The sequence below is a fragment of the Vicugna pacos genome, chromosome 15, assembly GCF_048564905.1.
Source record: "Vicugna pacos chromosome 15, VicPac4, whole genome shotgun sequence".
Taxonomy (NCBI): Eukaryota; Metazoa; Chordata; class Mammalia; order Artiodactyla; family Camelidae; genus Vicugna; species Vicugna pacos.
In genome coordinates, this window is record NC_133001.1 from 34,284,531 (window position 1) to 34,300,340 (window position 15,810).

The 15,810-nt window shown below is 41.4% G+C and overlaps 1 protein-coding gene across 5 annotated transcripts in view; it reads right to left on the minus strand.

Moving 5' to 3' along the window:
* Positions 1–15,810, minus strand: part of GALM (galactose mutarotase) — a 96,373-nt gene that overhangs the window by 40,348 nt on the left and 40,215 nt on the right. For 3 of the 5 annotated variants that reach the window (XM_072937892.1, XM_072937893.1, XM_006215554.4), the window contains one exon: positions 3,741–4,362. The exons of the other annotated variants lie outside the window; for them this stretch is intronic. In XM_072937892.1, coding sequence (XP_072793993.1) covers positions 3,741–3,930 — 190 coding nt within the window. In that variant the 5' untranslated portion in view covers positions 3,931–4,362. The remainder of the gene's footprint in view (positions 1–3,740; positions 4,363–15,810) is intronic. 5 annotated transcript variants of the gene reach the window in all.

Sequence of the window (15,810 nt, forward strand, 5' to 3'; positions counted from 1 at the left end):
CTATAGTCAGACACAATCACAGCCAATAGCACATCTGATCATCATTATCCATTTGTTTCAGACAAAATAGGTCTAGAGAGGTGAAATAACTTGCCCAAGGTCATAGTTTTAAGGGACAAAGCAGAGATTTAAACTAGGAATCCTCAATGCTCCTATAAGGACACTCTTGGCCATCTGTAATATGGCCATCTGTAAAAAACCACAGTCTCTAAACCGGTCTCTCTTCTTCCCATTCCCTTTTATAAACTCAGGTTTTTCCAAAACACTAAGTTTATTTTTTCTAATCTTTCCATGATGGTTCTCATGGCAGTAATAGCTGGGTGTTGGTGTTAACTGGGGGAAAGATAAAGGGGAAGGAATCACATTGCATGTATGAGTAGGTTATTTACACCTGTAGCTTATAAGCAAATATTCTCATCACTGGTTTTGAAAGAAGTCATAATGACTGCAGGTGGAACATGCAGATGAAAAACATTTAAAGATATTTTCAACACAAAAAATGGCAAGGAAAAAAGAAAAAACAAACAAACAAAAAACCTCAGGAGGCACTACTGATTTTCTAGCCTTTACTAAAAGGTCGTAAGATTTGCCTTTTTAGAATTCTACAGAAGATCTCATTTTCCTAGGGAGGAATTGAACCATTCTGACCTCTGGTCATGGCCATCGTCCAAGCAGTTTATATAATCTATCTGGGAAATTGGAGATAGTTCACATCTAACCTGACAATTACAAAAGGACCATGTCTCATGGAATTATTCATGCTTCTCTCTTCCCTGTGGCTCAAAACATTTCTGGGACATGATAATGTGAAGACAACCACTTACTCTGTCACATCTTATTGCTTTAAACTGTTTGCCTCAGTTTGTACAATACTTACCTACCCAGACATTCTAAAAGACTAGAGTGAAAATTAAATCTCCTTTCTATTCCTGTACCCCAGCTACCTTTCTTTTCTTTTCTCTTCTTCTTTCTCTTTCTTTTCCTTCCTTCCTTCCTTCCTTCTTTCCTTCTTTTTTGTTCCTGAAGGAGGTAGTTAAGTTCATTTATTTTTTTATTTTAATGGAGTTACTGAGGATCCAACCCAAGACCTCGTGCATGCTAAGCGCACACTCCACCACTGAGCTATATCCTCCCTGCTAGCTACCCTTCTTAAAGACATCTCTGTCACCAATTTCTTAACATGGGTTTCAACACACTAGGATTGATCAAAATAGTAGCAGACCACCATTTTACACTATTCTGATTGAGACAATTATGCTGCCTGTTACGACATATATGAAGTCTTCCATATCTTTGACAATACTAAAAAACTGAAATACTACAAAATGTACTAAATATGACAAAAACATAAAGACAGGGCTTTAAAAACAGAACAAAGGTCCACTTGCAACTCAAAGATGGCTGAACATATTAGAAAGCCTTATTAGATATTCTGAAGGCTTTTTTCTTTTGAAAATAGCTTGCCCTCTTTAAATAATTAAACTATGTAAATTTTAACATTGGATTGAAAATGTCTGTCTTGATCTAGCACCTAGAATATTTTAGACGCTTTGATTCCGCCTGGCATTTTGTGACGCCTGTGATGTATCCTGGTAAAAAAAAAATGCTATTTAACTTTCTCAAGAGATGTTAATAACAAGGAGGGCAGCACAGTTAATACAAGCTAGATCATTGTAATCTGAGGGGATTTATTTTTTCTCCATCTGGGGATAATACTTTCTTTCACCTAGACTCCCGCAAGACTCAGGGATACACAGTGACAATTATATTAATGCCCTGACAAAACTGGCATTTCTGTGCCTGGTAAGAAACTGGTGCTTTCCAGGTGCCATGTCATCCTGGCACACGTTTCATGTGAATTCCACAAAGGTGCCTTGTGCTTTAAGATCCACGTGACTCTCACATCAGAACTAAAAAAAGTAAGAAGCCAGTGTGTGCACAAGCGTGTGTACATATGTGTATGTAGGGTGAGGGTAGTCCCCTCCTGAATGGTGATAAGGCAAAGATGGAAATGAGGTGATAAAAGCAGTTGCTCATAGCTTATCAGCTCCAATGCTTTACTGGCTCCGAAATTCTAGGATTCCATTCTCCTTGGATTCCATCAGGCAATTTTGCACCAGTCAAGTAATCTCTGTGATTCTGCTTCAGTCTAGCAAATGGTTATGCTAACAGAGAGAGGTGATTCAGCAAAAAATAATTCTAAAGAATTCTCTTTCATCAGTTGTCAACTCTCTTGCCTTCTGACTCTGAAGACAGAAGATATAATCACCCACTCCCAGAAGCTGAATGGGACGTGGATAACAAGGTGAAGTGGGGAAGGTTTTCCCCAGACCCTGCACCCTCCTACCAGTGAGACTCACTGAAATTACCAAAGAAATTCTGCTGAAGGTTACCTACTCTTTCTCCAAGCCAAGCTGTGAAGGCTCCAAAGCAGTCAAAGACAACCAGAGGGTCAAAGAATAGGATCTTTAGGAATATTTTTTATAATACATTTTGTCAAGGAAATGGGCCAGTTTAAGTATCCTAAGGGAAAACCAATACTCTCAGTTTTCTATTGACCTCTAACCTTGAGCCATGTTACATATCTAAAGAATCACACAGACAGAGAGAATGAATTCTCAAGCAGTTGTCCTTTGCCAACTTTATCTCAGACCTCATTTTCTGTCTGGCTACTTGGGTGTGCCACGAGGAAGCAAGCAATGTGTACATTTTCCCTTGTCCCAACCAAACTGCAATTTTAATTATTTATTTATGCAATAATTTGGCTAAGGTCTATCTCCAATCTAAACTGCAAGTTCCATGAGGGTGAGAACTTTGTCCGTCTCACTGAATGAAATAACCGAATCAACAGTCTTTAAATTAATGAATATTAATGTAGCCACTAAGAATTGAACCCAGGACCTCATGCGTGCTAAGCATGTGCTCTACCGCTGAGCTATACCCATCCCCCTGAATATTAATGTTCTTAATTGCTGATTCCCAAACAATAAAAGTCCACCCAAGTTATAAGGAGACTTGTTTCTAGACAATAAGTTGTTCTTCCATGTCCTTTCAACACGTGGTTGTTGGGGAAGGGTGCAGCTCAGTGGTAGAGTGTGTGCTTAGCATGCACGAGGTCCTGGGTTCAATCCCCAGTAACTCTGATAAAATAAACAAATAAATAAAATAAACCTACACGTGGTTGTTGATCAGCCAGGGGGTGCTGGGCACCGTACCCTACAGGCCAAAGCACATAAGCTGTCTGCACCCTCTGAGCTTACCTTATGGAGCATTTGTGAGACAACCAAAACCCAGAGAATCTGATCAAGGAGAAAGGAAGTAGAAGATGCTGTCTTTGATTTTTTTTTCATTCATCAGAAAGGGCAAGAGGGAAGAGCTGGGAGCCACACCTCCTCTAGGGTGCACTTTTCTCTCTCTCCCTCCCTCACAGAGATCTGGCAGATCAAAGATCGCTCCAGGGTTGCTGGAGTTTTATCTTACCCTCAACTGATTTTTTAATTAAGGCAAAGCCTGAATGTATAACCCAGAGTCCAAGCCCTCCAGCTGTTTCCATGCATTTTGCCTTTTTCCAAACACTGGATCCCAACATAGTGAGTTAGCCCGGATCCAAGCAAGCCTGACGGTCACAAACTCGGTACTTCCCCTCGGTCCCTGCACCCTGCATAGCGAGCAGCCAGTGTGGGGCAGTGTGCGCGGTGGGCCTGGGGTCCGTCCGTAGCCCGGGACTGAATTCAACCCACCTTCCAACTCGGCAAAGCCGAGCACCACGTCTGAGGCTCTGCCCTGCCTGTCTTTTACCTCCAGGGCCGTGATGGTGCAGCCCCAGGACATGATGTCCACTCTTAGCTGGTCTGACTGCAGCTGGAACTTCTCCACCGTCCCTGCCCCCAAGGGCAGTTCCCCAAACACGGCTCTGGTCACCGAAACCATGGCGAAAGCTCGAGCTGTGCCGCTGCTCCTGGGCCTTCGAACTCCCAGCGCCAAACCTGGAGCGACAAGTTTACTGGAGAAGGGCGGGACGCGGCTCAGACTCCTCCTCTTCCTTGCCTGAATTTCGGGAGTGACCACTCCCGCAAAAAAAATCCTCCGGGGCACTTTCTAATCATTCCTTTGCCTGAGGATAGCACGAAGGCACTTTGCCGCGGGGTTGGCAGTATCCAGCCAGTTCTTTTCCTTTGCTAACCCTGGATGCACTGCTTGTTGGGAGTGATAGTCTTTGGAAGGTGAAATTGCATGTTGGGGCCTGTAGTCTTTCTAAACCCAAATCCTGAATCTGCAGGATTCTATTCCATTCTCTGGCCGAGGTTTTCAACGTGCAATGAGCTCTCCATTAATATTGGTGGCTGACTTTCAGATAAAATGCTGGAAAATACAGAGATTACAATTAGAACAGTGAGGAGAGGAAGAGGTGGAATTTTTGGTGTTTTTTTTTTCTTTTTTTTAAGAGGGTGAGGTAATTAGGTTGGTTTGTTTGTTTGTTTATATGGAGGTACTGGGGACTGAACATAGGACCTCATGCATGCTAAGTACGGCTCTACCACTGAGCTATACCTTCCCCAAGAAATTTTGGTTTTTAAGTTAACTCTGATCCAGAGGGGAAAGAAGTATAGAAGTAGCTTAAAGAAGGGGTAAATAATTGCAGGTTTCTCTGCGTAATGACTGAAGATCCATTCTGTTTGTCCACACAAACAGCTCTGAACAAATTTCTGCTGAAGTCATGGCCCAGAGGCTCTCCTGATGCCAGCCTGGAGTTGCAGCCTGTACAGAGTCACGTGTAAATGGATAAGGGCTTAGCTATATGAAGGAGATCAGAGGCAGCCTCTGACTTTTCTGTTCTTCAGGAGACTGGGAAAGGGTCTTGGGTATCTATCTCATCTTGTTCCTGAAGTCCAAAGTTCCTTTAAGAAGGGATTAAGGAGGGGGAGGGTATAGCTTAAGTGATAGAGCATATGCTTGGCATGCTTTGAGGTCCTGGGGTTCAATTCCCAGTACCTCCTCAAAAAATAAATAAACCTAGTTCCCCACCCCACCCCCCAAAAAATAACAAGAATGGATTAGGGATTAATATTTATTAAGGTCCTCATCAATGTCAGATACTGTACTTTTATTATCTCCTTTCCATAAGGAGTAAAAGGCTTTAAGTCTGTACTGCTGGGAGAGGAAAAACACTGAAGTTATTAAATAATTGTTATGCTTTGGTGTGTCTCAGACTTATATAAGAAGTTTTTAAAATGCATATCCCCAGGCCCATACCTGAAATGTCTGATTCTGTGAGTCTAGGATAAGATTCAGGAGTCTGTTTTTTTCACAGGTTGCTCAGATTATTCTAATGCAGTTTATCAGAGACCAGACCCTGAGAAATATTGCTCCAAATTTCGATAACTAACCTCAGACTTTTTTTCTCCCAAAAAAGGCTCCAACGGCTGAGGACTAAAATAGAGCTACTAAAGGCCTTAATAGGATTGTCAGATAAAATACAGGGGCCTATGCATTTCTCTGCTAAATCTGTCCACTCCATACAGTACTGGGCCTAGGAAGGGGGAAGATTCTGGAAGCCTGATGACATGTTTTACTTGACCATCTGCATACTCATCTAGTCTTTGCAATGCTGCTTTTGATCTGGTTCCTACATACTTCAGAGGGGATCCAACTAGACTGTGGTGAGTGCCAAAATGCATCTATTAGGGAATTAGGAAAACTGGAATCATACTCCTGGAATCAGATGCTAATAAAACAAAACCGTCTCTTAACCCTTTCTGTTTGAGTAGTTTGAAGGAATATTTAACATTCTTGCCACAGAGCCTCAGTTCTCATTCATGAATCAGGGGAACTCTGATAGCAAAGGAAAAAGAAAGCTTGCAACAAGCTTCAGTGAAGCATAACATGTAATAACAAAAAGACCCAAACAAATCAAATTATAGACTACACCGCACTCGTACAATAACTGATAGGCACTCTTGGTGCTGCTTCATCAGAAATTCTCATGAGTTCTGCAACCCTCATCAGCCCACTTAACATTTATGGCTGATTCATACACAAGCCCTTTCAGCAAAGCTGTGTTAGCAAGGATGTCTTAGAATGTCTTCTGTGATCAGGAAGACTGTAGTCTTTTCTCAGCCACCAGTTCTCAATGTTCTGCCAAGCTCATATTGTCACAGAAATAAATAAATGCATTTGGATGGCCAGAGCCAAGACACTAGTGGGTGTCTTATAACTCGGCCTGGTAGAAAATGAAACATACCATGATGTCCCTCTAAGAGGTACACTTACTCATTTCATTTTCCTTTAGCTTTGAAGAGTTTAACATATTGTCCTTGTGCTAAGTCAACTGTCAGGCACAAACCTTGATTTTTCTTACCAAAATATCCTATTTTCCTAGTTCCACAGTGATACACTAAAGGAATATTTATTCACTTAAAGAAAAAGAAGATGATGATGATGATTAAATCTAAGGAAATATTCTCCCTCCCATATGTTGGATTAGATCAGAAGTAAGGTAGTAATCTTGAAAATGAGGCATTCTCAAATTCCAGGAGGCATTTATGTCTATTTTGGGAATAGGGGCAGAGAGTGAGATTACAAGATAAAAGGAGTAGGAATTGTGACAGATGTCAAAGAAGAGTTACTTAAGGTGGATACCTTTTTCTTCAACCAGAGAGTGAGGTATCAGGACGGACAGGTAAAGACTAAGGTCTGTTCCTCTTCTCAGCTGGAGGTTAGTCCCCAAAGCTGAGTGCTAGGGGAGTCAGGAATGGGGAAACCTGAGCCTTGGACCCTGGGTGGCACCTCCTTATTCTAAACAGAAACTGCAAGTGGACTGTTTCTGGGATCCATCAGATCCTAAGCCCACGAAGATGGCTCCAAAGCCTTAGGCTGTTGATAGGCCACCACACAGAGGAAATTCTCTGAGCTAAAATGATAAAACCAACTCACAATACCTCACAATTAGTCAATAAAGAAACCTAGAATAGATTCTCTTCAGTCAGGTTGGTACCTGACCACCCTCCTGTTCCCCTTCTTATTGTTCTGAAATCCAATAGTGTTTATTGCCAGTTCTCTTCATTGCGTACTCAGTATGTACTGTCTTAGATCATTTCTTAATCTTTCCATGAATACATTTTGTTGTTATTGTTTATTGAACTATTGGGGCTCAAAATATTGACTCAATATTTTGACTTCCATATTTTTTGTAACCCAAACAACACTCTATTTGGCTTCAGGTGAAAACTACTTGTTTTCTGGAAGCCAGGAATTCCTGGGAGAATCCCATCAAGTTCACAAGAGGTAGAATTCTTCACAGTTAAATTCAACTCTATTTCATCAACAATTTTGAAGCAGCTGCTGGGGAACACATTATGGGGGCATATGAAAAGCTGATGAGGAAGACAGATTAAATTTTGTTGTATGGCATGTCGTTAATTCATCAAATATTCAATGAGTATGTGCCAGACACTGTGCTAAGTTCTACTTGTACATTGATAGGTAAAATATGATCTTTGCCTTCAAGATGTTTACAGTCAAATGTGATATAAATAATGATTATGCTTTGGTGTGTCATCTCTACCCTCCATAAAAGCTTTAGTAAAATCTTCAAAATTCAATTCATAGTCAGTACTGGAACTGACCTCAAGATAGCTATAATTCTAGGCCTGCCCAAAGATGATCAGCCATATTGGAAATATTCCGATATTGGGGATTTCCTAGCACAAAGCAGTGACTGGCAATTTTAGATGCTCAATAAATGATTATTGAGTGAATACACGATAGATTCATATATGTAATGTTCTAGTGGAGAGCTGGTTCTGTGCCAGAGGACCTGGGTTCAAGAGGCACCAGAACTTACTGCCTGGGCAATTTGTTCAGCCACTTTGGACCTCAGTTTCCTCATCTATAAAATGGGAATCATATCACATGATGGGTCCATCCAATTATTAATTAATCCTAGTAAACAAGGTGATAAAAATTACTGAGCTCTCTGATGAGCATCCTTGTGAATCAGACTTTATTATCTGATACAGAAATTGAAACTTACAGAGGTTAAGTAACTTGTTCAAGATCACGTGGTTAGTAAGTCAGGAAGCCAGGATTTGTTCTCAGGCAGCTTGACCACAGAGATAGGAGCATTTAACCAATTCCTTACATTTTGCCTAGTGTTGTGGTCAATTGAGACCATGGATTCCAAAGCACTAATTAAATTGTAAAACATTACATCAATGTAAAATATTCATCATCTAATTTTTATGGTAATTGCAAGTTTTAAAAAATCAGTGTCTGGAATTCGGTCACATTGGGCTCAAGAGAGCACTGTATTCACTTACTGTGGGCAAAGAAGAGCGCAAGGAGAAGAACAAGTCCTTGGCACCCAAAGGCCCTGGAAACAAGGCATTCATCACCTCCAGACCTATTATATATTCATTTCTTTATTTATTATCATATCTCCTGCCAAGAAAATGAAGCTTCAGGAGAACAGATTTCACTGCTATATCCTAGTACCTAGAACAGATTAGTAGGTCACTAAAAAATATTTGTTGAATGAATGCTTGATTGCTAGAAAGGAAGTGAAGCATCTCTCTGACAAAGCTGGTGAAAATTTCAATTGATAAAACCACTCTAGAGGACAACTTGTCAATATCTAATAAATTCAAATTGCACATACCTCAGCAATGGCCCCAAATCCAGAAATTCATTCCTTGGAATATACCCTAGATGATCTTTTGCATATAAACATAAGAATATTTATGGCAGTAGTGTATGTAAGAATGAAAATTTGGAAACAATCTAAGATCCATCAATTGAAAAATGGATAAAAATATTGTGATACTTCCATGTAATAGAATATGACATAACAGGAAAATGAATGCACTAGGGTTCCACAGATTCTCAGGCATGAATTTCATAATTATAATGTTAAAGGAGAAGTAAAGCAGGGCAGAAGGGTGCAGCTATATCATTTATATCAAATACAAAAAATTGCAGAACAAGCTAGATCTCCCAGGATTTAAGCCATTAGTCCAGGGTCATTTAGCCTGGTAAGTTGTAAAGCTAGGATTTGAACCCAGAGCACTTTCCACTCTATCATCCTGCCTCTGATAAGCATTTATAGTCAGATATGGATTAGACCCCTCATAGTGCTTTCTAGAAGCCTTGTTTGTTGATCTTTCCTTAGTTTGAGTCAGTAGCGCCAAGGGAGTAGCTTGTTGGGGTGGGGGGTCTTTTCTTTCCCCTATTCTTTGATATAAATAACAGGTGTTTAAGCAAACTTATGTAAAACAGCTTCAAAACTGTTTTAAATCCTTCATCCAGCCTGTCTGACTTTGATTGTGCCAACCATTTATAGAAATCCTGGAGCCACAACTAGCCTGAGCACATTCTTTGCTTTTATACAGACTCAATACACACTTCTTCCCCCCACCCCTCCCCGTTTTCTGCCTCTGTCTCTCTCTCTCTCTTTTTTTTTTTTTTAATTGAGGAATAGCCACTTCTGAGTGTATTTTGTGATACTTTCCAGAGTCAGAACTCTTTCATTTCTGGATGGTATAAAGCAACTCAAACTTAGCTTACACAAAAAAGGGAATTTATTGACTAACATAGTGAAAAGTCTAGGGATGAATAGGTATATTCAGGCATAGTTGGACCTGAGCTAAAATTATGTCAGTAGGACTTGGTGTTTCTCTTCCTGTTGGTTCTGTTTTCCACTGTGTCGGCCCTATTTTCAGAACTGCTCTTTCTACCTATGATTTCTAGCATCCCCAGCTTATATTACCTTATATATATAATAGCAATCTTAGAATAAAGGAAACTTCACATTCCCAATAATATCAACAAAAGTCCCAGTATTGAATTCACTTGGTCATGTGCTCTTCTGAACAAATTACCTGGGGTTTGGTAGTGTGGAGTCAGGCTCACCCAACAATATGGACTGGGAGAGCAGGGAGGGGTGATTCCCCAGAGGGAAATCGGGATGCTATTCCCAAAGAGAAAATGGATGCTGGTCAGGTAGAAACAACATGCACCCACCAAAAAGAGTAATGGGACTAATGTCATTAAAGTGTTAGAAGCTGGAAATAAAAAATAACTACACAGGGAACTCTACTCACGCATTCAGAATATTTTGACACATCAAAATACCTATGTTTCATAAAAAGCTTTCAACATCTTGTCAGTAGCAGGTGTTGCCACATCCTCACTTCTATTCTTGTTGTATCTTTGCCTTGATCTCTTGACTAATGTGGTATTGATGTAACTTTGCTGGAACCTTTCTCAACACTTTTAATTACCCTGCTGTTTTTCAAAGGACAGAGCTATCAACATTTTACAAAGAATGTTAGTTAGCTCAGATCCAGCCTAGCCTGAAGCACATTAATCCCTGCTTGGTAGAGGACAAGGCAGATCAGGGAATTGCTCTCCAAGTTTATCTGGACTCTATTTCTCACAGTATGGAAACTTATATCAAAAATCATGAGTGAATATAGTTCTCGGTAGAAAGTAGCATTCAAGAAACATTTTAAGACTATCTTACTCAAAGAAATGTGAAGAATTCACTCTCGTGATTTTGCCAGGCTGATTCAATAAGCTGTGACTCAGTCCTTTCCATGTCTGCTAACCATGGGAACCAGTCATAATGTGATGTTCTTAATTTCTATATTCTACTTGTTCAAGAGGTCTCAACATTTTTTTCTCTTTTTTTGGTGGAGAGGGGTAATTAGGTTTGTTTGTTCATTATGGAGGTACTAGGGATTGAGTCCAGGACCTTGTGTATGCTAAGCACACACTCTACCACTGAGCTATATCCTCCCCCCTAAAATTTATTTAAAAAAATTTTTTTTGTGTTTTTTGGAGGGGGAAGGTAATTAGGTTTTATTTCTTTATTTAATGGAATTACTGGGGATTGAACCCAGGACCTCATACATGCCAAGCACACACTCTACCACTGAGCTATACCCTCCACTTAACACTTTTATAATTTCTTGCTTTTTAATGGATCATATTTGGCTCAGCTTCAATGATAAATATCTGACAAGATATAATAAGCTTTTTTTTTTTGCCAAATCAGAACTTTGAAAAGCAACTGTTTGATTAGTTTAGATTAGGTCTGGCTGCCTGTAACAGAGATCCAAAATAACAGTGGCTTAAAAGAAATATAAGTTGATTCTTTCCTAAAAACAGTCCAGTGGTAAGTATGTGAAGTTCTAGGATTTTACTCTACTTCAAACTAATAAATTACTGTTTCATGGATGCTGGCTGAAGATACAAGATTCTTGGGCCTGAGACAAAAGATATTACTACTCACTGCATAGCAAGCAGCATGGGCATCATGTTGGTGCTGGTTCCCCATGCCCCTCAAGACCCTTGGAGGCAACATGGAGGGAGCAAGGTGGATACTCTACACACAGTGGATTTACATGACAACTGTAATCTACCATTTTTATAGCGAGTGGTGAGCAAGCCTGCTCTTTGTCTGGGAGAAGATGTTACTTTATCCCTTGAGCCTGCTCATTGTGAATTCAACTCTGAGAAATGGCTCGCTGAAGAGCAGTCAGGGTCTTGTATTCTTGGCATATCCAAAAGGGATGTTCAGGGATGCTCAGGCTCACCATTGCTTGTCTCAACAAGTGGTCAAGGTTAGGATGGCAGTTCTACTCAGTGTGGTCATCTGGGACCTAGGCTCCCTCTAACTTGCTGCTTCACATCTCTAGGGTGTGGCCTGTAGTTCACTTGGCCAAGGAGTTATGCTGGCATGTCCACATGTAGAGGAGAAGGGTGAAGGAGAGGAGGCGGGGAGCGAGAATGTTGGAGAAAGGGCAGCCCCCTCCCTTTAAGGACACATCCTGAAAGTTTTATTCTTTACTTCCCTTCATCTCCATTGGCCAGAATTTACTCACATGATCAAAACAAACTTCAGGGTAGGTTGGGATATGTATAACCTTTATTATAGGATTCTATTAAAGTAGTAGAAAGGAAAAGACATTGGAGATAGCAGTACTTCGACACATTCTTTACTAAAGTTTGCTGGAATTTAAAGAAATACTTTCTATGAACCTTAGAGGTTTGCTAATAGCTGCTTTGTTCCTCCCATCCTTTGTACATAATGAGAATCTGAGCCTACGCTTTGGGTAGGCACTGGTGACAGATATCTATGAACACACTCCTGGGATGGGACTGTTATCAGATACTCTCCAGGCACTGCCCCAAGTAACACAAAGGAATCATGTGACTTCCAGGGATCTGGAAGAAGACTTTCTCAATCTGGATTTTATTCCAGTTGATGGTGCATTTGTGAAAGTGGTGCTAGAGAGTCCAAGGATCAAAGTAGCGAGGTCTAAATGAGCTCTACTTGGAGAGGCTCGTCACTGGGTGAGCTCTAGTTGGGCGAGTGGTGCAGGTTGGGAACCATTTTGAAGGTGATGGGTCTGTCAGTGGAGGAAGAATCCAAGCCCACAGGATTTCCCCCTAGACATCACATAACTTACTCCCATAAGAACATGGAGAAACCCAAGTCAGTCAGCCCAGGACAAGGGTTCAAGGGTTATTTGTATCATGAAAGAGGAGACTGAACCAAAGTTGGAGGGAGCAGTTTTTAAGAGTCAGTACTGACCCTGTGTAGTTAGAGTAAGGAATTTCCTAAGGTCAAATGCCTGGGGCATTATCACAAGTAGTGTCTAGCTGAGGGCCCCAGGGATGACGTTGCAGCTGGCAGATGCTCTCCACTAGCTAATGGTGGCTCTGCATTATAGCCCTCTAGTCCCAGGGAAGCTTCTCCTTCATGGAAGACTTAAGCCTCTGCTCAAAGTAGAAGCACTCAGCTCACTCAACTAGTTCATTCCACTTGGACTTCAGCACCTTGAGCCTCAGTCATGTCCTTTGATATTGTGCCATCTCTTACCAAATTGACTGTGTCTCCCTCCCTGCAGGTGAGTGAGACAATCATTGACCAGGTTAACTTTGTCCTGAACAGGGTCCTAGCAGAGGAAATCTCTGTGAAAAATTACCACACACACACACACACACACACACACACACAAGACTAAGAATGAGGCCCCTCTGAATGATTTCAGGTATGCCAGAAGCTATAACAAGATGAGTGGCATTGACTGATAAAACTGCGTGGCTACTCCAGGAAGAAAGAGAGACGAGAAGGTGAGGAAGGGAGGGAATAGCATCTTAACAACAAATACTGGGACAGCAGCATAGCTAGAACCTCAGACATGGGGCCAGGATTGGAAGGCTTATCAGCAAAGACTTTACCTGGACACATTCTGGTGGAAATGGCTGAATGAGCTTATTATAGCAACTTTGAGGCTTGAGGAAAGGCTTGATCACTAATAAACAGCCCAGAGGAACCAGGGCAGAAAATCTAGCTAGATGGAAGGGGTCTGGCAGATACAAGATGACTAGGCTCAAAAGATTAAGAACAGCTCAGGTGGGGTCCAGCCAGAGTCAAGGTGGTCAACTAGTCCATTGATGATTTCAGAAAATGAGCTTGCACGCTATTATAGCACAGGCCCTCAGCTCCCTGGCTTGTTGGAGATGTCCTCTGGGTGTGCTGTGGATCACAGTCAGTATGTCAGAGGCCCTCCTTTTGGGTAGACTTGAACAGGGAACATTTTAACCCCACTTCTATTCCTCTTCAAAAGGTTAACACTGAATTTAGGTCAGAGAATTGCAACAGAATTGGCCGTTTCTTCTGAGCTTAACCACATTCTATAAAGAAGTGTGGTTACACAAGGGCCAGGTGAAGTCAGGAGACAAAATGTGACAGGCCCCTGTGTAGTGGTTCTTTTTCCCTGACACCACAGCTGACACTAAATGTGTGTCATTTTTCTACATACCAACCAATTCTATGACACTAACTGGGTGCCAATTTAATTCAATTCTGATACTATCTACCTAGAGTTAGCACCAGATCACGTGAGTTAAGGGGCTCAGTCCCACGTGCATGCCTTTACTTCAGACCAGCTGCAAATGGGGTACTCAGGCTATCCACTCTTCTGCCTGGCTGACTCCAAATTTGGGAGTTCCCATACACTCTCCTCAGATTTGATAATATGTTACAAAGACTCATAAAACTCAGGAAAACACTTAACATTTACCAGTTCATTATGAAGGATATAACTTAGAAACAGCCAAATGGAAGAGATGTGTCAGTGAAGAAGAAATTTTCCTCTGCCCTTCTAGGTTCTTCTGGTTAGTCAAAGAATTAAGTTGACATGAGACAGATTGACAGAAGAAAATCAAATAAAAGTTTAGTAACATGTATTTATGGGAGAGACCCAGGAAAACTAACTCGCCAAAATGGCTGAAGCTCTCATCTTAAATACCATCTTCAGTTAAAGAAAATGAGGATGTTGAGTGTAGTGGTTTGGGACTTCAAAGGGGAGAGAGGCAATTGACATGGAGGTGGAAAAACAAAAGTTTGTTGGTAAACAAATATTTGCTGGGCCATACAGAGACAGTGGGACACAGGAATTTTAACAAACCGACTTTGCTAGGTTCCTCCCTGTCAATCATACCCAGCTCATACTATAGTCATCCATAGTGATAGCTCCCTTCCCGGAGCAGGTCCTCTATCTACATTCTTTAGGCAGTTAGGGAGAAGGTCAACCGTTCTTCCTGAATCTTTTGGGACTTGATAGTTTTCAGCTCAAAATAATCTGCATGACAAAGAGGTATTTTGGGGTGGCAAATTTTGATCCCCTACAGATGCATAGAGAAGTTATAGGGAATAAGGGTGAGGGGTGGGGATTGGCACAGAGCTTCCACACTCTCTCCTGTGGTGCCATCTTCCCAGCACGTGAATGTGTTCACCAACCTAGAAGCTTAGGGAACTTGTTTTTCAGGGGGGTTTAATCAAAGTTTTATTAGCTAGGCATGATTAATTAAATTACTGGCCATTGGTGATTGAACCCAGTCTCTCCCCCTCCCCTTCCTGAAGAGGCCAGGGGCTGGAGCCAAAAGTCTAGTCTTTTAATCACTTGGTTGGTTTTTCTGGTGACCAGTCCCCATGTGAAAATCTAGTGTGGCTGCCCCCTAACCCTCCTTCCACCAACCAAAGCTTGTCTCATTAGCATAAGACACTCATCACTCAAGACACTCATCACCCAAGAGAACCAAGCATTTGGGAGTTTTGTGCCAGGAACTGGAGACAGAAATCAAATATGTTTTACTATACCACAGCTCCCAACTGGGCCCCACCACCTACTCTATCTACCAGAGTAGCTAGGTCAAGAGAAGAGAGAAACTTCCAGACAGGGCAGTGATTCTTGAACTTTGGTGCACATCCTGAAAATTTTATTAAAAATGTAGATTCCTGGGTCTGACTCTCAGTCACTGAGGGAGGGACCTGGGTATACGTATTTTTAATAAACTCCTTAAATGATTCTCATGTACACTGAAGTTTAAAAGCCATGGAATAAGCATTTCCTTGAGCCTATCTCCACCCCCCAATACTACTCCTGTCTAGAAGTGTGTCCAGTCAGAAACTCAAGTTTGACTGTAGGATACCACCTTCCCCTGACTTAAGGACAAGGAAGAATTAGAACTGAATATAGAGGACTCCCAGGTGAAGCAGGTCTTTAGGATCCTGGAGATTCTACCTCAGGTTGGAATAAGAAAAAAGAATCGGAATTCACGTTGGTCAGTGTCTGCTGTGTCAGGAATGTGCATGCTAGGTGTTTTTATGCGGTGTATCTGTGAGGGAGGTATAACTATTATTATTTCATGACTGAGAAAACTGAGATTCAGGGAAGACTGGGGCCAAGTAGGTACAGCTGGTATTCAAACTCAGGCCTGCCTGGTTCTAATACCTACTTC